Source organism: Ailuropoda melanoleuca, chromosome 4 (assembly GCF_002007445.2).
Source record: "Ailuropoda melanoleuca isolate Jingjing chromosome 4, ASM200744v2, whole genome shotgun sequence".
Taxonomy (NCBI): domain Eukaryota; kingdom Metazoa; phylum Chordata; class Mammalia; order Carnivora; family Ursidae; genus Ailuropoda; species Ailuropoda melanoleuca.
In genome coordinates, this window is record NC_048221.1 from 125,050,236 (window position 1) to 125,073,112 (window position 22,877).

At 52.4% G+C, this 22,877-nt stretch overlaps 1 protein-coding gene across 4 annotated transcripts in view; it reads right to left on the bottom strand.

Moving 5' to 3' along the window:
• Positions 1–1,440: 1,440 nt before the first annotated feature.
• The window catches only part of EFR3B (EFR3 homolog B), an 88,830-nt gene continuing 67,393 nt past the window's right edge, over positions 1,441–22,877 (bottom strand). For 2 of the 4 annotated variants that reach the window (XM_019808542.2, XM_019808533.2), the window contains 15 exons: positions 22,559–22,694; positions 22,174–22,335; positions 21,465–21,576; positions 21,012–21,063; positions 18,532–18,704; positions 17,930–18,005; positions 17,121–17,282; positions 15,781–15,912; positions 13,555–13,622; positions 12,730–12,857; positions 11,900–11,991; positions 8,942–8,990; positions 7,739–7,845; positions 6,355–6,404; positions 1,441–5,931 (listed from right to left, as the gene is read on the bottom strand). In XM_019808542.2, the coding sequence (XP_019664101.2) occupies positions 5,826–5,931; positions 6,355–6,404; positions 7,739–7,845; positions 8,942–8,990; positions 11,900–11,991; positions 12,730–12,857; positions 13,555–13,622; positions 15,781–15,912; positions 17,121–17,282; positions 17,930–18,005; positions 18,532–18,704; positions 21,012–21,063; positions 21,465–21,576; positions 22,174–22,335; positions 22,559–22,694 (1,605 nt within the window). In that variant the 3' untranslated portion in view covers positions 1,441–5,825. The remainder of the gene's footprint in view (positions 5,932–6,354; positions 6,405–7,738; positions 7,846–8,941; positions 8,991–11,899; positions 11,992–12,729; positions 12,858–13,554; positions 13,623–15,780; positions 15,913–17,120; positions 17,283–17,929; positions 18,006–18,531; positions 18,705–21,011; positions 21,064–21,464; positions 21,577–22,173; positions 22,336–22,558; positions 22,695–22,877) is intronic. The other 2 variants (XM_019808539.2, XM_019808535.2) reach the window with 2 other exon arrangements.

Here is a 22,877-nt window from a genome sequence, read left to right on the forward strand (position 1 = left end):
AGAGGCTACATGTGACAGCTGAGGGGTGGTAACAGTTCAGATTTGACTGCACTCCCAGCTACTCACAGATATTCTCAAGCACTCGCTCTCACCTACACGGACCCCCACCCCCGCCATGGAGACACATCTGTCTAAATACAACACAACGGACTGTGACAGATGCTTCTTCCAGTCCCTCAGGCGCAAGCCTTCATGTCTCTGTCTTCTCACCCTAGCTATACCCAAACTCCTCCCCATGTTGCCTCGCTTCAGCCTTTCTCTTTATTATACTCAGGGCTCGGCCTCGACTATCCCAACAGCTTCCTAACCAACCAGTGTCCTTGTCTCCAGTCCCTCTCTACCCCAACCCATCATCACAGGTTCTTCAGATTAATGTATCTTGCTTTCTTCTCATTCCCTGGTTCAAGAACCAAAAGTCACCCCATCCCAATTTTTCATTAATGTCAAATTCTGGGCCATGGTGTGCAGGACCCCCATCCATCAGCTTCACTCTCCTTACCAAACTCCATTTCCCTTGTTTCCACGGACCGGTCTTCTCACTCTTCTTTTCCCTTCCTCCTTCACTCTCTGCCTGGAACTCCCCCCCGCCCCCATTTTGAAACCGTTTTTAAAACATGAGCCCAGACTTGACTCCAATTCTGCTGGGAAAGTTGTGATCTCTTCCAGCTGAGTCTCCTCATTCTCAGCCTGGAGGGTACACAGTCCAGCTCAAATGGCAAGTTCCTACCTACAGGTAGAGCCTGCAGGCGGAGCCCAGTGTGGGGCTTGAACGCATGACCCTGAGATCAAGACCTGAACTGAGATCAGGAGATGGACACTTAACTCACTTAGCCACCCAGGCACCCCTGTTTTTCCTTCATATGTCCCCATGGTGTTTGTAGAATGCTGAGGCCATGGATTTACAGCCACACACATTTACAATTCACAAGAAACTCACAAATACTTACATGCACACAGAGATTCACACATGCATGTCAATTGCATTAGACATCCCGGTGAATGGTATAGATCAAATCCAGCTGGGAAACATTTGTATATGGTACTTGCATGTAGACCCCCATATTTTGACGCTCCAGGAGTTCATAATTAAAGAAAACTGGAATGCACCCTGGGAAATCCTGTACAAAGGGAATCAGAAAGCCTCTTAAGTCTAAAATCTCCCCTAGGTGGGTTATATAATGGGGCTAGAGGCTAGTCACTGTGATGAAGAAATGGCCCAGGCTTTCCCATCTGAGGGTGCTCCCATGCTGGGAATTTTGAGCTTCATGTTTACATCTTGGCAGCATCCTTCCCCTACTTTTCTTCCTTTTTAGTTGAGTAAAGGAATGGTAGGTGGAGGTGGTTAAATGTCAATAGTTGATGTTGGTATTTTCAGATCCTGTTTCCATCCCCCCCAAACCCATTTACTTTAAAGAAACCAAATACACAACCATGTGGTGACAACATTAACATTTATTTGAAAAGGGCATAAAGAAGAATCATTGGGAAATCATGACTAATAGACCTAATCATTGCTAAAGAGTCCTTCTTCCTACAACACCCTCTCACCCCCACTCCTCTTTCCCCTTCCTTAAAATAAAACTAATTTGATTTAATGAGTTTAAAATACAGAAAACTGCCACAGGCACTAATTCTGCACTCCCATATAAATACGTCAGCTATTATGTACATATATGGTCAACTATGAACTACATTGCCCACACACGTGTGCATGCGGGCACATACACTTGCAGCCAGCTCACGAGGGTCTAAATGGACACAGACATGCTACAACGTATGGGTAATCCTGCAGCATCTGTGAATTTACAGGTCTGGATTCCGCAGGCCAGAACTGACAGTCAGGGAGGAAGAGCTCTGAAGGGGAAAGTGATGGCTTGAGGCCCCAAGGTCCCCTGCAGGAGAAAAGACCTGGTCAACCTGGCTGGTGCTAAGGGAGAGCATGGGAAACTGCCTTCTGACCCCAACAGGGCACAGAGCCCCATCTGTAGTCCCCGTGTCTCCTCGCCTCTTCCCCAGCTGGCCAGGCCCACCATGACCATCCTTCTAGAATCTTCAGACCTAGGGTCATTTTAACCAGAAGATTTCTAGGGGATGGAGCAGCAGCACGTGGCCCTAAACCTCCCCAGACACCAGGAAGATACCTTGTTTCAGCAGGATCTGCTGCCAGGGTTTAGGGGCTGGGGAAGCAGGCATGACCTGCTCTCATGAGCCATCCTCCCTGCCGACCTTTAAACTTACTACTACTCAGCCTTACGCACAGGCCTCGTCCTTTCCCACAGACCCCCATAGGCCAGTTGCCATTTTAAGGTCACAGAGAAGGATTGGGAGAAATGGCCTCACTTCCCAGTGACGCTCTCTGTGACCAGGTCAGAAGGCCTGGGGAGCATGCAGCAGCAACTGGAAGCTATCGTGACCCAGGGGCCCCCAGAGAAGTCCAGAGGTCTGGCTTTGAGCTGTTTCAACATACCCCGAGCTGCTGCAATTCTGGGGCCAAGTGAAACCTGTCCTCTGGGACCCAGACCCCCAGGGCAGAGGGAGGCGTGTGTATGGTCATCGTGCTTCTCAAGCACTGTGGACGGTCCCAGCCCCACCTTTTCACGGCCCAATCCGTTTGCACTTGCGTAGGAGGCCGGACAGAGGACAGCGCCCGAGGGAGGACCTTTCTAATTCTTCTCACCTACTTGGGCTCTCCTTTGGTTAGAAGGCATTTAGGAGTCAAGCAACTGCTTATCTCTACTTTTCAGAGAGTGGAAAATGGGCACAGGCACCGGGCACTGGGGACCCACTGAAAGGAACACAAGGAACCTCCAGGATCATACTGGCACTTTCTGCTGACCTGCTTCTTACCCACTTACAGGATTCAACCAAACTAATAGAACCTCTAACATCTCAAATACATTCATGCCTTAAGTTCTGCCAACAGAGTGCTAACCAAACCTACCCCTTGGCCATGAAGCAAGAGTCCTCAGTGGCTCTGGGGAGCAGCTGGTTTGGATGAGCTTGCTGGCTCAAGCCAAACAGAGAGAGGCAGCAAGAAGGGTCGGTCGCGTGACACAGTGCAGCCAGACGTCAGAGGGCTTGGAGGGCAGGAAGCAGTGATGTGAAGCCCAAGGCCTGGGCGCCCACCACACTCTGCTTTGCCTCTCTCCCTGGGCTCGTGGGAGGTGGGTGTGGGTGTGACGGACCCTGCTTAGTTTACGAAGGAATTGTCTGTTCGAGTTAACAGTCACCTTACTTTCTGCCTCTGAGGCATATTCGGCTAGAATCCAGGTTCTGCTTCATGTCAGCAGGCAATCCAATATTCTACTGAGTAAAAGTTCCTAAACTGAAACTGAGAAGAGGGCACTCAAGAAATGGCTAGTTCTCCAAGGGAAGCGCATCTTTGCTGAGCAGTCGTGAGGTAAGGAAAGAGCTGCTTCGGGCAGAGACGGGGTGAGTGTATGAAGAATGGTAACCCTGCACTTCTTTCTTCACTCTACTGCCAGGGTGGGGAAGCGGGAGAGGCATCTGAGGGGGCCTCCAGATCTCTGGTTTAGTGCTGGCTCTAGAACGAGGCTCCAGGGCCACGACGCCCCAGTCCCAGGACCAGGACCCCGGGGGCAGGGCTCAGAGTGCAGCTGCCAGGGGGTCGACTCTGAAGTCAAGTGGACACGAGACAGAAACAGGGTTTCTCATTAAAGCCAAGCAGGGGATAAAGATGGAAAGATCCAGGAAGGAAAGACATATTTGTGGCTCAAGATTGAGATTTTCTCTGAAGTTTCTTCCAAAGGTTATTTGCCTTCAAATTTTATTTTAAATTTTGTTTCTTCATAAAGAGATAGTAAGGTAAAGAGAAATCTGAGCTCATGCTTATAAATTTTGGGTTCAGCATTAGCCAAGAACCATAGAACAGAGCCAGAAGCCAAAAGTGGGGGTGGGGAGCAGGAGCCAGGCCCCATGGGCCTTGTAATCATGCAGGCCATCCGGTAGCCACAGGCCCATAGCACAGAGGTACCGACTAGGGTGGAAACTATAGAACGAGAGTCAGATAGCCCCCCCCCCCGATCCAAAACATTTATTGTGCATGTAATGGGAAAATGCATATGTTAAGGTTTTCCCAGTTTGGGAAAATATACCTATTTATCCTCATAATCAGGCTTTCATTGTGGGTCTGTGCAGGGCTATGGGCCAGGGTGTGACCAGAGGGTGTCCCAGGAAGCCCCTTCCCCTTAGCAGAAACATCCTGCTTCTGACCCTTCCCTACACTGCCTAAAATTGTACCCTAAAAAAAGATTTCTTTGGGTCAAGAAATCTACTCATTCTCCCCCTTTTTAAAAAGCAAATTCTCCAGGGAGGAATCATTTGACCATTGGAAGTTTTCCTGGAAGAGAAGAGAGGGGCTATTTTGGACCATAGGGTGCTGCCATGGGAGGAGACCTGGGAGGCTCGGGCGGCACAAAGGCCCCTGGCAGGAGGATGGGTGGGGGCAGCAGAGAGAGCCCAGCAGAAGGTCTTCTAGCTGTGCAGTAGCCCCTCTCTCCTCCTCTGCACACAGATAAGCAGGGCACTCAGAAAAAATGGAGACCCAGAACCCAGAGCGGTCTCCACTGCCTCTCCCCAAGCCTCAGTTTGCCAGTTGGCATCAATGTCCTGACTTTGTCCAAAGAGTGAAGAGATCATTCCAATATTAGCTGCTGGATCCTTCTTTCCTTGAATTAAATATCCAAAAGGTTGACTCCTTGAGATGCAAAATGCTATCCTCAGAACCCCCTCCCCGCCCCCCCCCAAATCAGGCTGGCAGCCTCTCCATAGGAAGTGCAGTGGGCAGGCCTGGGGGCCCTTGCTGTTCTTGTTCTTTTTGGACCATATAGAACCAGATTTTCTTGAACCAGATTATCTCATTCTGCCCTCCCTCAACCCAGAGGCTAGAGAAACAGGCTAGGATCCTCAGGAAGAAAGACATCGGAGAGAGAAAACTCAACTCCGAGAAACAACCAGAAGGGAGAGAACCATGGGAAGACCCAACAAGCTCCCTCTGAACGAAGGAGGTGAGAAGATGCAACAGAGGGACATGGCCTTGCCCACTTCTGCCTGCTGTTCCTCTACAGGGGTCAGGCCCAGCCTGGGGAGAGCCAGCCCTCTCTATGGCCAACCTGCCCACCCTTGATTTTTATCCTTTCTTGCCTTGCGTGGTGTCTCGACTGCAGTTTCTGTTGGAAGGGCTCGACATGAATTAATAATAGAAAGAATCACAACGACACAACTGGCAGGGTGAGCAGGAGAGTGGAAGGGAGGAGAAGCTGGAGGCCTCCAAGCGGAGGGAGGGAACGCTCTGGAAGAGAGCAGGCGCCACCCCCAGCCTCGCACAGAGCAGCTGGGAGCCTGCCCTGCTTTCTCCTGACTGCTGTCCGTCCATCTCTTCCTCCGACCGACTGTGTCTCTGTCCGTTCCCTCCTGGGAGACTGGCAGCTGTGCCCCCCAGACCCAACCCATGAAAGCCCTTCCCACGCTACACCAAACAGGAGCATCTCAGGGACCCCTGCCTCCCTCCGGAGACCTCCGTGGTTCCCGGCTCCTGGTGGATCCAAAGGAGAAGACAAAGGGCAGCGGAGATGCTTATTGGCCCCAGAGGGGCAGGAGGCCCATCTCCCTCAGGGAAGACAAAGAGGAGGTGGAAGGACTGAGAGGGGGCCCTTAGCTCCACCTTGCTTAGCTGGGGAGGTGCTGCTAACCGAGGTGCTTTTTCTCTGAGATCTCAGTTCCGATTTCCATGCCACAGGGGTGGGTTGTGAGGGCGAGCCCCTCCCTCAGACCCCACCTCTCCAAGGAGCTCCGTCTTCTGGAATTCAGTATACGCACAGATCAGGAAACTTCATCTCGTAGACAGGGATGGAGTGGTTCTGAGGCTGGCCGTAGGCTGCGGTGATGGTGCCTGATGGGCTCGGAGGGGGCCTGGGTAGAAGCACACGGAGGAGAAAGGCGTGAGGAGGGGGTTCTCGGGTCCCACCCTGTGCAACCAAAAAGAGTAGCTGATTTGGGTTTTTCTTTGAACAGGGACTAGAGACTATCACTCCATGGGTTCCTAGGCTGCAAGTTTTAGAATCTTCTAGACTTCACTTGAAGTCTAGCTCCACTGCAGGCTCTACAGTGACATTGTTGCTTTAGAAAGTACCAGCCTGGGACACTAGGACTCCTGGCTCTTTTCTGGGGTTCACCGAACTCTCTCTTTCTCCCTCTAGTCTTGATTTCCTGGTGTGGGAGAGCTGGGTGCCTGGCCCCAGCCCTGGAGGCAGGGGCTGCAGGCAGGGAGGCCTGGGGACAGGTGTGTGAGGAGGACTCAGGAGGAGGGGTCCCCCGCCCAGGGCTGCCACTTACCGGATGGTGATTTCAAAGATCTGATTGAGTTTGCTCTGCAGCAGTGATGCCTAGACACGAACAGAGGGAAGTGAGTTGGGGGCTCCCCTGCATCTGTGCCAGCTCTCATGAGCCCAGCTGTCCAGAGAACCCGTGGAGGTGTGGGGCAGTTGCAGTCGTAGGAAGGGAACTGGTGTGAGCTCATTTCTGGCACCTCTCTGTGGATCCTGGCCGTGGGTTCAGATCAGGCCGGGCCACCCAGGAAGGCATGCTGGGGACAGCACAGAGGCCAGGACCCCCAGGAGGGCCTCAGCAGGCAGTTCTTAAAGGGCCCTTGGTTTCTCCAAGGGGGCGGTAGGGCTTGCTGGGCATATGGTCAGGAGGCTCAGAGCTGGTTTCGGGTCTCCCCTTAACTCCAAAGGAGCAGCTGTGCAAAACTGGTGGGTTAGGGAGCATGTTCTCTCCGGTCCCTTCTCGCTCCAGCTCAGCCCATGTACACGGGGAGTGAGACTGTGCATGTGCTCAGGAATGGGTCTCAACTCTGAGCTCAAGAAATGAGTGGCACCCACCTCTGGACATGGGACAAGAGGTGAGAATAACATAGGCCCAGAAAAATCCATAGCTATTTACACATCCAATTATATTGTTATTATATATTATGATATACTAGAAATATAGATAATACATCTTATGTAATAGAAAAAAATAACATGTATTTTTATTGAGAGGAAAAAAATTACAATAAAATAGAAGTTATTTGTAGATTCGGGATGTTTACAATTATGTTTCATTGTTACTAAGATGGCCACTGCGACTAACAAATCCTAATCAATTTCAAGAAATGCATAGACACGAGTCCTTCTTTTTACTTATTTGGCACCTTCTCTTTAAAATCTCTTTTCCAGGGCCAGGCTGTTCCATTCCTCCTGCTGGGGTCCCCCGGCTGGAAGTGGAACCCTGTTGCAAATGTTGACCATCTTTCCTCTGCCATGGCTCTTCCCCCCACCCCCATCCATAATGAAATGAGCATAAAGGCACTGACCTCACAGAGTTGTCATGAAAATGACATAAGTGGAAAAATGTAAGATGATCTGGCAAGGGCCTAAGTGCCAGTTACAGACTTGCTATTTATAAGTACTACAGTTTGTCTGTTTGATGCGGAGTTCCTGAGGTCAGGACTTCCTCTTTACATGGAAATTACGAGATCTAAAGGAGTGTATGGTGAATAGCTAAGCCTTTTGGTTCTTGGGGGGAAACGGTGTAGTGCCAGGGCATTGTTGGTATCTAAATGCTAATTTCTGGGTGACGAAAGTACCAAGATCTCCTAGAAACTCAGCCCTGCCCTGGACCCGAATCCAGCATCTGCTTGGTCCCCAAGGACTCAACCCTATCATGGCTCACTCACCCGGGCCCCGCAGTGTGCCGCGATCTCCTCGAAGGGTGCCTTCTGGAACTTCTCCACCACCTGTCGCCGCCGTTCACGCTCCTGTTCCTCGACTGCCACACTGTCCACTGTGGTACAGAGAGCTGGGTCAGCCCTGAGGTCCTGCCCCACTGATGCGCGGGCAAGGGCTGGAGAAGACAGAAGGATGGGTGGACCCCTCCAGGGGAGCACTGTCTGTGAGTGCGTTTTGGGCTCTGCCCTCTGAGGAAGAGCAGGGCATGGAGGGTGTGGTGCCATTACTTGGGCCCACGAAGGCTAGATCTATTCCTGAATTGGCCCGAGGCTCAGCCCCTTTGCTTGTAAAACAGTTTGAGAACTAGTGAAGTGGACCCTTCAGCTCGGCTTTTAAAGCCCCGAGTGGCTGCATCACCACCAGGACTCTCAAAGGAAGTTCCTGGAACAGGAAGTACTCTCGCATTAATTTGGAAGGGATGCCAACAGTGGAAAAGCGAGATGGGTCCCAAAAGCCAAGACAACAGCTCGGCCCCTTTGGCCCAGCAGCCTGAGGTCATCCAGTTTGAGGCTTCCACATATTCCTTTTAGTTTCCAAAATGAAGTCAGCAAAAATAAAGAAGGTGGTGGGAGGGTGGTCAGATATGTTCACATAAGAAGGCAGACCAGTATGTGCATTCAGAAGGATTGCTACCAGGGGCAGCCCAAATTAAAACAGTTTGGCATCTGAAAGTATAATTTATCATAAGTTATCAGAAAAATTCTCTTATTTGGAATACTTCATTGCCCACTAATCCAGATAAAGGAGGTACTTCTGTATTTTAAAATCTGTTGCCAGTAACTATTAGTAGGATTAATACGATGAATAGCATTCATCTTTCACTGGTCAACTTGTTCTTTTGTATTACAATCCATCAAAAATTCGTCTAAGTATTTATATAAAATTGCTTTTTACCTAATTGGCTGTAACCCTCAACTGATTGCTTTTAAAGCATCTTGCTGTCGTCGAAGAAGGGTTGCCTGACACAGGATGGGCTGGCCAGCACTGCTGACCCCGATCAGGAAAGAGGAACTTTTCACGGCAGCTCTGGCAGCGGTCAGGACTTTCAGGGAAGCTGCCCGCCTCCCCTCCCCTCTGTGCTGGATCCCCTAGCAGGTTGCACACACCCCTGCCCGCCCCAGCGCCCAGCCGCGGCCTCCCTGCCAACTTACCGATGGCCTTCTTTAGGGTCTCGTAGGTGATCTCCTCGGCAGGCACTCGCTGAGGGAGAAGGGACAGAAGTGCTCAGAAAGGTGGGGTGAGGGTGGGGGAGGCGGCTCTGGCTTCCTCAGTTACCCAGCAGCCCCCTTGCTTCTCAGAAGAATGTCCCCATGGGCGGAAGCTCCCCCAGGACATCCACATTCTCACCAGGGTCTCTGAAGCTCCCCCAGCAGGCAGGCAGGCACAGAGCCGCCCCCTGATAGGGGGCAGTGAGCTGGACGGGGGAGGCCCAGTCCTCATCGGCGTGCATAGAATCACCTGAAAGAGCTCGCGGCCCTCCCTGTCCCCCCACCCCAGCTTGTCCCATTAAGCCCTGTGGGAGCGAAACCCTGTGAAACTCAAAAAAATCTTCAGAGAATGTAACAGAAAATACTGGCAGCAAGAGGAAGCAGTTGGCAGGTACCTCATACGTAAATTGTAAGAACGGAATAACATTTTTGAAGACTCAGGATATCAGATTATCCATCGAGGTGATTTGAGTATTGACTAAAGGTCAGACATGCTGAGGTTGGCTCAGGCACCTGGGCCACAGGATCTCAGGCCTCGCAGAGCCTGTTAAAGGAGGTGGAAGATAATACATGCAAAGAAGGACCCCATGGACACACAGCCTCAGGCTGGAGGCCGAAAGCCATGAAGACTTTGAGTTAAGTCCCAGGGGTTCCCTAGTAGCGTCTGAGCTCCCTGAGGCAGGTCCATGATTCATTCCTATCCCATCACTTAAAAATAGTATTAAGTGCAGCAGACACAGGAGAAAATGATTTCACTGAGAGAAAGCTCAAGAAGTGACCTCGGTCAGGCTGGCGGCTCCCTTTGGGAAGGGCTCTCTTAGGCAACAACAATGTTCTGTCCCCTGATCTGGGTGTGACTGCACGGATCCATTCCTTGAGTGAAAATTCACTGAGCTGTCCTTTTCTGATTTGTTTAGCATTCAGCAAAGGCTAGCGTGAGGAGGAGAGGCCAGAGAGGGAGGTATGGGATAGAGTCATGGACGAGATATGAAGTGAGCCCTGGGTATGGGCGGGACTCTTGGCTGGTCATGTGGTAGAGGTGGCACAGTCTGTTAGCGTGGGAATGACACGCAGAGAGAGCCGTGCTGAGCTGTCAGTCTCTCCGAGAATTCAAACTCTGCACGTCCCTCCGTGTAGCCACTAAGCACAGGCCAGTGTGTGAGGGGCTGGGGAACCATGTCATGGCCCAGAGAGACAAGGAAGGTCACTGGTCAAGGGCTGGTAGAGAGAGGCTTATGGAGGAAATGGGATGTGAGCTGAGCGTGGAAGGGTGGGTGGTTCATGGGTGCAAAGTTGCAGAGGGAGGGCCTCCCATGTGGGATTCCTAGCAAAGACCTGTAGCCGGACGAGGCCACCCCCGGGAGTCTGAGCACAGCAGCCACAGGGGCCCAGAGGCTGTCTGCCAGAGGGGAGAGGGAAATAACATGATCTGGTCGGACCAGCCCAGACTAGAAATGGCTCTGAATGCCAGGCGCTGGGTTTGGGATTTGACCAAACCAGCATTTATTGATCAACTGCTATGAACTTGGCATTTAAGGTTACGGGGAGCCCCCGCAGGTTTCTGGTAGTGCACGGCGGGCTGAGAGCGGAGAGAAGTGTAGCGTGGCTGAAGGGCACAGGGTGGAGGCCCCCACACCCTGCCTGTAGCTACTAGGCTCCCCCTGAGCTAGGTGGGGTCCCAGGAGGAAAAGGAACCCATTCTGGTGACCCACGGGACACGAGAGGAGGAGGCTCTGTACGTAGGCAAGCATTTCTCCTCCTTCTGCTTCGCTTTACTCATCAATGCCTGAGGGTCTCTTAACTCCTGCCGAGGGAGAATCACAGCTATGGGGGAAACAGCAGCCAATTCACGCGGCAGTCCTGACATGGTCCCCTGTCCTGCAGAGCTGGAAGGTCTTGGAGGACTCCTGGTTCGACCTCATTCCACTCTTCCAATTAGCTTGGGTCAGAGCTTCCTTCCTTCCAGGGGAAGTTTCCAGACAAGTGTCTCAATGAGCAGGGGAAGTGGCTGAGGGCACAGTTAGAGGGAGGCTTGGTCCCAACCCCAACGACTTCTCCTCGTTCCAGGGCATCTGGGCAAAGGCTCAGGGTTGAGGCTGTCCTCCATGACTACCCCAGCACCAATGGGCAGAAACTGTCTCAGTTCCCCTCCCTGCCATGGGCATCCTCCTCACCTCCTGCTGAAGCTTCCTCACGTGTCCATCAGTTCCCTTAATGGCAGGAGACCCCATTAAACACAAGTGTGCTGTATCTTAGGGCTTCACCTCCCTCATGACCCCTTCCTCTCCCCCTCTGCCTCCCCCCTGATCTCTTTTTCATTTGTAGGAGTAAGCTGAGTCTTTCCACTGTGATTCCTTCTTCTCTCTTACTCACGGGCACATCTGCTTTATTTCCCGAGGTGGAAGAAGTAATGGCAGGGAGACATCCCCAGTTAATTTGAACAGAAATTAGATAGTCATAGCCCCCAAGAGAAGATGGAAGAGAGATCGTTAAGCTGCAACTTTGTCTTTAAAAAGCACCTCTATTGCTCTTTCTGGAAGGAACACCGTGAAAGCTATTCTCACCCTCATCTCTCCCGTTAGGTCTTCCAATTTCCAACACGGAGCACATCTGCCTCCGTTGGGAAAGGGAAATGACCACCAGCAAGCTTCTCGAGACGGATTTGTATGACATCATCGTGGGAGAGAGTGTGTGTGAGTAGTGCATATAATTTTTCCAGACGGAAATATCTATGATATATATGATTAGAGATGGTAAGAGATTGGGATATTTGAGAAATTTGCCTTCCATGCAGCTTTACATGTGTTACGTGGTCAAGGGGGCCTGGAGCCTGGAGCGCCTGACTGCAGGGGGCAGGAGCAGGTCCCCTCCCCTGGGGACGCAGGACAGCATGCCGCTCACCTCCTCCTTCTCTGGGCTGTTCCTAGACTCCACCTCCACCTGCAGGGAAATGGTTTCTCCAATGCTCTTCCTCTTGGATAAGCGATCCTCATCTGGGAAAGGGAAGCCCAGAAGCTAGAGCTCCCAGGGTTCAGAGCGAGCCAGGCTCACACCTCTAGCACCATCTCCCAACGCCCCCCCCACCTTTGCCTGGCCCTCAAGCCTCTGAGGGCTCAGTCCACACGGAGGCTACAGCTGGTGTTTTGAAGGCTGCTGGCCTCCTCTGTCCACCTTCGGGTGGTGAGTTTTGCTGTTTAGGGCTAAGATTTTGAAATCATTGACGAGCACAAAGGAGCTGCTCATGACCAGAAAGCACGTCTCGACTTGCACGAGTAGCTGTCACTTGCGAGCATTTCCTGAAGTGCCTTTGGCTTTGTTATTATCCTGTGTGCGTCTCCCGCCAGCCCTCTAAGGCCGGAGTCACTAGTCCCTACTCTACGGTCAAGGAAAATGAAACTCGGAGATGCCAGGAGACTGGTCTAAGAATTTTCAGGAAGTAAACTTGGCAGAGAACTTGCACAGCCCACGTGTGCTCTTTCGGGCTCCGTGGGGCCTCTCCCGTCCACAGGCCATCAGGGGCCACTTTCTCCCAAGGATCCTGCCCTGAGGAGAAGAGGTGGGGGAATCAAGAGGCTCTCACCGTAGATTTCCACTGCGTTCGTCAGCTCTTGTGTGACACGCAAGGGACCAGGCGAGGCGACCGAAGGGCCCACGAGTTCCTCACACTCAGGCCCTGTCCTGGTGAGGAAGCTCGGGAGGCAGACTCGGGAGAGCTGGCACGGAGTGCCTACCTGTCAGCTGAGGGATGTAGGGGAGGCAGAGCCGGTCGGAGTTGTAGCCGCTGCCCCCCAGGACTTCGCTGATCTTGCTCTGGCGGAAGAGGAAGTCCATCACTACTCCGTCAAGATTTTGGGACAACCTGGAAGACACGGAAGGAAAGGGGCAACTAGAGGGATTTCCGAATGACTTTATTGTAAGAGGAACACCCATCATACAAAATGACAGAGAAGCGGAAGGAAACGAAAATCACCCACAGGCCCACTTTCCACAGACAACATCCTTACATTTTGTACAGAATCCTTCGGTCACTTACATCTATGCGCGTGTGCACACACACGTCAGCCCACCCCCTGTTCTGTGGTCGATTTTATCTACCGATTCCACGGTGCGTATTTCGCATGACCTCTGCTCCAAACTGCGTGGTGGAAAGGCCATCGTTAATAAAGCTACCCCCTATTGTTGGACATTTTGTTTTTTCACAGTATTTTCTTTGGGTTCCTCTGAGGCTGACGTGACACAGACTGCAGTCTGAGGACGCCACCTGGATGGATCTGGTGTGCTGTAGGGACGACTTCTCCAGGATGCACGGCCCGTGGGCTTGGCCAAAGCTCCCCAAGGTTACGCCACAGACGCTACAGCAAACACGCTGACATGGCTCAAGGCATGGATTATGGCCCCATGACGAAGGTCACACTTGACCCAGGACGTCTGGGCCACAGGCAGGGTCCCCTTTCAGCCCTTGAGCCCATAAAGACCTCGGCCCCTGGCTTCAGACTGCCCCACCGTCTCACTCTGCTGCCTTGGTGTCCTTGACCACGTCCCAAGTGTGCTCTCACCTGGGCCTCTCCACAAACACATCCTCGGGGAGCATGTATGGAGCCTCCTTCTTCCTGGTCTCTATCACCTGGAGTTGGGAGGAACCACATAAGAGCTGGGGGCGACAGGGAGGGGCCCCGAGCCGGCAAATGATGGCGCTTCCTCCCCCCCAGGTGGTTTCTTCCTCGCACAGACTCCTTGGCAGAGCCCCCCGCAGCTGGGCTTCTAAGGGAGAAACTCGGATCAACAGTGACCCTCACAGCAGCCCGAGAAGCCCAGGTGAACCGCTCAGGCCATCCCCGATGATAGCTACGCATCAAGTGTCCTCCAAATGCAGGGGACTTAGCCCCCAGGAGATGGCAGTTTTTTGCTCCTGTGCCCTATTCCTATTTTCTATGTAAACAGGAAAAAGGGAGCATAGGTCACACCATTCCCCCAACCCAGGTGCATGGCAAAAACATCCTGATGGACAGTCACAGGTGGAGTTTTCCTCAGTACCCTTGGCAAATTTTTGACAGGAAAAGTGTAAGATGGTAAGACGGTGAGAGGTGGGAGGGTAGCTGGCATGCAAGTACGGGCAGGAGTGAGCGAGCCAGGCTGTGGCTACTGCCTGAACGGATGTCTGGGCATGGCCTTTTCTGCGCCCCTATTGGCCCATGCTGGGGGGCACAGTGACATGGCACCCTCCCGTGCCCCCCCCGCACCTCCAAGCCAGCTGAGACCCGAGGTTTCTTATTTATTTCATTTTGCTTGTGTATTTTAAAGTTAATCCTAGACATTATATCATTCCACCTATAAATACTTCAGTATGTTTTAAAACGTCTTTTGGGGACAACTGAGAACATCTGATTATAGACTGGGTATTAGATAATACCGAGGCATTACTGATAACTTGATTAGGTATGTTAATAGCACAGTGATTATGTAGGAAGGTGTCCATACTTATTATACACAACACTGATATCTGTAGGGGTAAAATGACAGGATAGGAAACAGCAATTGCTGGAGAGGACGTGGAGAAAGGGGACCCCTCCTACATTGTTGGTGGGAATGCAGGTTGGTGTAGCCACTCTGGAAAACAGTGTGGAGGTCCCTTAAAAAGTTAAAAATTGAGCTACTCTATGACCCAGCCATTGCAATACTGGGTATTTACCCCAAAGATACAGAAGTAGTGAAGAGAAGGGCCATATGCACCCCAATATTCATAGCAGCATCGTCCACAATAGCTAAATCGTGGAAGGAGCCGAGATGCCCTTCAACAGATGACTGGATTAAGAAGTTGTGGTCCATATATACAATGGAATATTACTCAGCTATCAGAAAGAACGAGTTCTCAACATTTGCTGCAACATGGACGGCACTGGAGGAGATAATGCTAAGTGAAATAAGTCAAGCAGAGAAAGACAATTATCATATGATTTCTCTCATTTATGGAACATAAGAACTAGGAGATCGGTAGGGGAAGAAAGGGATAAAGAAAGGGGGGGTAATCAGAAGAGGGAATGAAGCACGGGAGACTACGGACTCTGAGAAACAAACTGAGGGCTTCAGAGGGGAGGGGGGTGGGGGAATGGGATAGACCGGTGATGGGTAGTAAGGAGGGCACATATTGCATGGTGCACTGGGTGTTACACGCAACTAATGAATCATCAAACTTTACATCAGAAACCAGGGATGTACTGTATGGTGACTAACATAATGTAATAAAAAAAATTAAAAAAATAAAATAAAATATCATCTCACATATAAAAAAAATGACAGTATAGCTGAGATCTGCTTTGACATAAGAGAAAACGAGATAAAGCAAACGTGGGAAAACCTTCCCAACTGTTTCATCTGCATGATCAATATACGATGTCCACTGTTCTCCTCACGCTGCTTTGGTGATATTAGAAAACTTTAATAAAAATTTAAAAAAAAAAGTGGCGTTAGTCCCAAATGACATGAGAGGCGTGTGTGGCTGGGGTTCTGGAAGCAGGGGTGGCACAGGGGGCAGGGAGTAGAGGCGGACAGGTCGCAGATGAGGAAGGGGTCCAGGTCCTGCCCGTGGCCGACCCCACCATGCTCTGCGGTGTCCTACAGGAGGAAATGCTGCCTCTAGTAAGTTCCCACTGTCCCTAGCTGTTCTGTCAACCCTTCCTCAATGCCTGGACTAAGCACGGGGCCCACGCAATAAAGGACAAGTTGTTCTGGGGAAACCCAAAGCCGAGGGCCTCCCGCGCTCTCCGCGGGGTGAGGACACCAACCTCGCGGATGTGCTGGCAGAAGGCAGGGACGGTGGTGAGCTGGCTGATGAGGTTGAGGTAGGCCGCGCCCAGCGCGTACAGGGCACAGCGGTTGTACACCGGCAGGTTCTCCTCATTGACTTGGGCCACGTCCTGTGGCAACACAGAGGGGCCTTGGAGTTTTTCAACTGACAAATTATACGGGTGCCCTAACGTCTGTCCCACCTCTCCCAACCTTCTTTAGAGAGGGCCCATCTCTCTAGACTAAACCTTTTTCAGCATTTGTCCCATAATTTCTTGGGAGACGGAAGTCATCCTCGGAAAAGCGGAAGTGAATCATCCCGAGAACAATCCAAGAGCTGGGAGCTCGTAAGTACTTGAGTAGAGGGGGATGACCTCATGCTTCACTTTGCAGTTCCAGCTTTGGTGACCTTGACCGTCCAATCCCTCATCATTCATCCTACCTCTAGGATGCTGTGTCCTTGAATATAGGCCTTGAATGATTCTTGGGGGATTGGACCCAGTTTGTTAAACTGGGTCCATATGCTAAGTTAAAAGAGTTGTGACAGTTACAAGGGCTGGGGACATAGAGGAGTCTCAAATTCTAGGGTGAAGACAATCATAGCAGCTGAGTTGGCCTGGCAGGAGTTAGCACTGGTGGCCTAAGATTCTCCACCACTGATTTCCCAGGTTTGCCATCATTCCTGCTCCTAGGTAGGATCTGATGCCACCTGGCTTCAGGACCCTGGAGACCCCGGTCTTTCGAGGTCTGAAGAATCCACCCCAAACCCTGCATCCTTGAGTACACTTCCACCCAGAAGGATTCGGGAAGTCTGAAGCCCTATCTAGTGAACACTGGCTATCGAAAGGTCACGAGGGAGGCTTGTTGAACCTCCAAGTCCCCACACGTGGGGGTAGAACTGGGAATATGTATTTTTCATTAAGCGCATGGGGTAATTCTGAAGCACAGCCAGGCTTGGGAACCAGACAATCTTTAGACAAAGTGTGTTTTGGGATCATTCAGGGTTTATGAGCGCCCTCTTGGTATTCCTTGGAGTCTCATTCAGACCTTGTTAAGACTTGAAATACTAGGGACTAAAGGGTGTTTTTGAAAGATCTTGTTCCCTGGGTCTCCTTTAGCCTGAGGATGGGCTAAAGCCATGAGTGAGGCATTCTTGGGCGGTTCCCCAAACAGAACCATGGCCTCTGGTCCCTGGAGGAATGGGGAGCGAAGGGTGCGGTATTCCCGGGCTCGGGGACAGGTGTTGAGTAGCCGCCCGTCGGTGGTCTCATTAGCGCTTGGCGCACCCGGTCCCCTGGCCCGATCCCACCCACCACGGGCCACCCAGACCCGGTCCCACCTGCACAGCCAGCACCAGGCGGATGAGGTCCACCACCACCTCCTCATTGGCCAGCTCGATGCTGATGAGCGCCAGCAAGCCGTAGAGTGCCTCGTAGTGCTTCTGTATGTTTGTCTCCTCCTTACAGCTCAGGTAGATGTGTCTGTAGAGCTGCTGGGAGTGCTGGGCGTGGGGAGAGGGGGGGCAAGGCCGCGCGGGCAGGTGGAGGTGGGAGGGGCAAGGAGAACGTGAGGAAGACCAATCGCAGGCGGTGGGACAGCTGTGTGTAACCCACCTCCACCCTCAGGGAGAGGATGCCTTCTCTCTCTCTCTCTCTCTCTCTTTTTTTAAGTTTCACTTATTTAAGTAATCTCTATACCCAACATGGAGCTCAAACTCATGACCCCGAGATCCAGAGTCAGCACGCTGTTCCGACTGAGCGAGCCAGGTGCCCCGGGGAGAGGATGCCTTTAAAGCAGACCCCAGTGGAAGCAGATGTGCAGGACACATTTAGGGAAGGAGGGACGCAGTGAAATCAGCAACAGAAGCTGCTGCCTAAACCCAGCTGTGTTTGGGAGAACACAGCCTGCAGCCCAGCCTGAGCTGAGCTTACCAGCAGTGTTCCTGACTCTGGCCACCATATTGGGTGTGACCCTAGGGGCTTGGCCCACCCTGAAGGGGTCAGCTGGTCATCCTAACTATGCATGCTCAGAGAGGGAGAGAGCAGGCTTGGGGCCAGGGGTCAGCCCTGACTTGGGGGCTGGGAGGTGGGGGTCCACAGAGCCTGGCCCACCTGGGGTTCACTGGGGCTTAAGGTCACACTGGCTAACCTTCTTCATGAAGACGGTGTCCTGTCTGGAGCACTTGTCCACTTTCAGCTTCAGGACAGAGATGTCACTGAGGGTACTGGGAAGGGACACAAGGGGCCACTTTAGCCCTGTGCAAGGCCAGTCGGAGCTCATGTGGTGTTACTGAGCTTTATCCCAATGCTGTTAGCTGTGTCCCAGCACCCCTGCCCCCCCGCCCCCGTGCACTGGTTCTTAGCCCAATCTCCACTTCCTCAAGTTCTCAACCCTTCTGTCCTGCCCACTTTTTCTTGTTCCTTTTTCTTAAATACTAATCCAGATTATTCTCTTCCTCCCATCCCCTCCCCCCCAAGTCTTTAGTGATAAACCTGCATCCCCTTCCTTCCTCCCCACCCGCTAACTCCCTTTAGTAACTGCTCTTCATCTCCCCCATCTCCAATCCATGGCTCCCTGGGAAAAGTGCCTTTCCATCTTGCCTGCCCCCGTAGGACCCCAGGGTCAATGTCCGTGATCAGCTTCTGGTAGTTCCCACTGAAGAAGGGAACTGTCCTCTCACCTGGGAGTGAGACCTATCAGGAGTCTTCTCCCCCATCACACACCAATTGGAGGAGAGACTCCAAGTTCACCTGATGGTAGAGAACTTGTGGCGGTTGCCATGACGATCGATGAAACTGATGAGAATCTCTAGAACGAAGAGGCGGATCTCTGCGTCCTCCATGAGGGCGGTGGAGAGAAGGCGGTCCAGGAAGTTGCTGGGCAGGGCTGACATCATGTTGTTGCACTGGAAACCTGTGGATACCTGCGAGGGAGCCCAGTATGGTGGAGCTTAGGAAGCCTGGCGCTCTCAGTGCAGTGAGGAGATGGACAGCAGCCAGCGGACCTGGGGTCTAACGCACCCACCCTCTCTCGACATCTCCCAGCCCAGCTCCCTTGTCCTCCACCCCAGGCCCTGGATGCCTGAGGCAGCTTTTTTGAACATGCCAACAACCACCTGGACAAGTTTTTGGTTGTTAAAAGCAAGCGAGGGGTAAGCACGAGAGGGGAGCAGGAGTCAGGGAGCCTCTGAACCAAATGTTGCAGCCACAGGTGGAACAATGTTCCAGGGCACAGCTGACGGACACTCACCACGAGCACAACACTGCAGTACGGGCACGGACAGTCACACAGACACGGAGAGACAGCGGGAGAGCTTAGAGCTGGGCTGAGGGACCACGACCCACACACACGCAACAACCATTTCTGACATCTCTTCTAGGTGCTCATACAGGGGGTCTTCAGATTAAAGTCAGTGGGTGTCAGGAGACACATCAGCCTTGACGTTGTCAAAACATTCAAAAGCAGCCAAACCACCCCAATGTTTACCATTGGCCACAGTAGCCAAACTATGGGAAGAGCCCAGATGTCCATCAACAGATGAATGGATAAAGATATGGTATCTGTATACAATGGAATACTACTCAGCGATCAAAAAAAATCTTGCCATTTGCAATAACATGGATGGAACTAGAGGGTATTACACTAAGCAAAGTAAGTCAATCAGAGAAAGACAATTATCATATAATCTCACTCATATGTGGAATTTAAGAAACAAAACCCAGGATCATAAGGGAAGAGAGGGAAAAATAAAACAAGACAAAATCAGAGAGGAAGACAAACCATGAGAGACTTATCTTAATCATAGGAAACAAACTGAGGGTTGCTGGAGGGGAGGGGGGTGCAGGGAATGGGTAACTGGTGGTGGACATTAAGGACTGCACGTGATGTAATGAGCACTGGGTGTTATATAAGACTGATGAACCACTGAACTCTACCTCTGAACTAATAATACATTAGTTACATTATATGTTAATTAATCGAATTTAAATAAAAAATAAAACCCCCCAAAAAACAAAAGCAGCAAAACAATATTTACTGTTTAGTCCAAATTGCAAAACAAAAATGCCTTTGATGATTCAGCAGGCCCTAGGGGATCTAGCAAAGCTTGGTGGCATCAATAGTAAACATCAGCTGAAGGGGGATGTGAGTGCACCCCAAACTATCACCTTGATAAGGAGCTGGGTACAGTGAGGGTAACCTTAGCAGAAATGGCAGGAGTACAGAGACCAGGGAGGTCACCAGATGTGGGCAGCACCAGCATGAAAAGCCTTTATAAAAACACAGTGACATGAACGTGTGGGCTCGGGAGAGGGAAGGCCAGGGGTGATTGGTAACGAGTGGGGTGTGCAGATCAGCATGGCTGGAACAGACTGAGGGGCTGAGGGCTGAGATGGGGGGTTAGGGAGGGAAGGGGACCTCGGGATCTCCCACTGTTAGTCAGAGAAGTCTGAAATCTGCAGGCACATCAATTGTACACTGACACCTACTATTTGAAAAGGAGCAACATGTGGGGAGCAGCATTTCTAGGAAATTCTTCTTGTGGTTGCATGTATGATTGGTGAGGACAGATGGGGATAAGGGCAACCATGAGGAGAATCTAGTTGTGAGATGTCTAGAGCTTAGGCAGGGCTGTGTGTAAGAATCCCTGGGGAGCCCGTTACAAATAGATCCCAGGACGCTACTCAGACCGATGGCTCCAAATCTCTAGGGAGCCCATATATATATTTTAACAAGTTGGTCATGAGATGGCATTTGAGGATAATGAATCTGGACTCCATTGATGGCTGCAAAGATGTAAAGAAGAGGGATGTAAAACACTGATGAAGGGAGAAATAGAGGCTGGGGGACTGAGGTGGGCACAAGTGCTGAGGGGGAACAGGTGGAATGGACCTAGGGAGGTACTTGGAAGGGGGAAAAAAGGCAGGAACCAAAGATGGCATCCCAATTCAGAGATAATGTTTGAGTGACAAGGCTACCCAATAGCTGATAAGGAACCTTTGTGAAAATTAGGAACAGTGCCCTGCCTGCTCTGGATGGTCCAGCTCTGTGGATGCCCAGACTGCTAGTGAGTGTAACACAGGCTGGATTTCAGCCCCCTATTCACCCTTCAGGCCGGGCATATTTGTACAGTGTGCAACCTGCACAACTGTATGTCTAGCCTTCTCTTGGTCCCTTGGAAGGAGCTGCCTCCTGTAGAGGCAGAGCAGGAATGGGGACAGGAGAGGCTCACCTGAAGGAGGGATTTCAGCAGCATAATCTGGGTCAGCCGGTTCCTGTTCTCTCTGTAGACCAGAGACATAAATACCAGGATGGTGATGTGGGCAGAGACCCCACACTTGCCTGCCCAGCTCCCCTTGTGTTTAGATTCTCCATGAGGCTTGTTACCCAGGACAGCTGACTTCCAGAGCCAGGAAGCAGACCAGAGAATGAATGGCTTGACCAGAGAATGAATGGCTTGCCCCAAAGGTGGGCGGTAGTTGTTGGTGGGGCAGTCTGAGGAATTGTTGTGGGATCCAAGGGGGCCCACTAAAGGCTGCTGAGGGACTTGAGAGTAGAAGAGAAGTGAGGGCAGGACCAGGAAAGTTAAAATGGAGAAAGGAGTCCGCGAGAAAACACGGGAAGGGAAGCTGGGGTGGTATGTCGGCCAATAGAGGAAAAAGGGGAGCAAGGCTGGTGGGCTTACCCTGTCCTCCCTGTCTCCATGGGATGATGCAGGGAAGGCAGTGGGACCTTGCTCATGATGAAGAGGATCACCTCTGAGCGCTGGTAAGTGGGCAACGTGCTGGCAAAGGAGCCTGCAGGAAAGAGGTGGGGGACAGGGTTGGCCCAGGTGAGGCCGCCAGCTGCCGGGGTCTCCGCTCAGCCTCTCAACTGAGCAAACTACTGCCCGGAGTGCGGGCTGCGTCTCTAGGGAGACAATTAAGACGCAGAGGAGAAACCTAGACGACTCCAGAAGACTCTTCCCGCTCCGGTGGCTTCACTTGTCATTCCCCAGGCTGTGGTTAGCGTCTCTGGGAAGGAGAGGAGAGCACCAGGGGTGCGAAGCCAGGAAGGCTCTGAAGGGATGATGAGCTCTGCAGACTGGAGAGGTGGCGGTCCGGTTCTCCCCGTCTGCAACCCGGCGCGCAGCCCCCTGGGCATCCACGGCCTTCTCCCTTTCCTTCCTCCGGCCAGGCCAGTCCGAGAGCTGTGCACGCCGTAGACTGACTCCGTTTCCTCCAACGTCCGCGAGTAACACAATTTGAGCGGATGACGGCGCCCGGGCGCTGTCCTGGTGGAAGCCGCCCCCTGCCCCACCCAACCCGTAAGGAACCTGCCGCGCCCGGCCCCGCCCACCCTGTCCCCGCCCCACCACCGGGCCCCGCCCACCAGGGCCCCGCCCCGGGGCCCACCTATGGTCTTGATGACAGCCTCCTGGAACATGCGCTCTTCGTGCTCCTTGATGATCTTGGTGCCCAGACTGATGGCCCCGTCGTAGCTCCCGGTCAGGGCGTAGTCAATGCTGAGCCGCAGCTGCCTCAGCAGAGTGTTGAACATCTCCAGCACCGTGGGCCCTGAGCGCAACGGGGGTGGGGGGTGGCGTGGGGGGAGACCCGAAATCTAGGGCTGGCATCCCCCCTCATTCTTCCCTGTCTTGCATTCCAGCCAGGGGTTTCCTCTGCCCTCTCCCTGCACTCCCTTGCCCTTTTCTGGAAGGGGAGGTAGCCTCCCGCCGAGGGCATCGCTTTGTCCTTAGAGGCTTCCCGGCCCCCACGCTGTCGCTCAGGGCCCCCTTACCGACAGAGCCGGTGGCGGCGATGACGGCAGCTTCCGACAAGACCTCCACGATGCCCGCCCGCACCGTGGCCGCGCTGCGGCTGTTGGCATCCAGGTGGCTCAGGAGCTGCTGGATAACCAGGTGGGAGTGCTGCGGCTGGGGGGAGGAAGACGTGCTGGCCCCAAACAGCAACCCCCACACGGCCTCTGCGCCAGGGCAGCCCTCGACTGGGACCCAAAGGCCGGCGGGGACAAAAGTGAGGTCATGACGCCAGGGGGCACTGGAGGTGGTGCCCACATATTCCGGTTCCTCAATCCCTCCCTCTTGGTCCCACAGGAG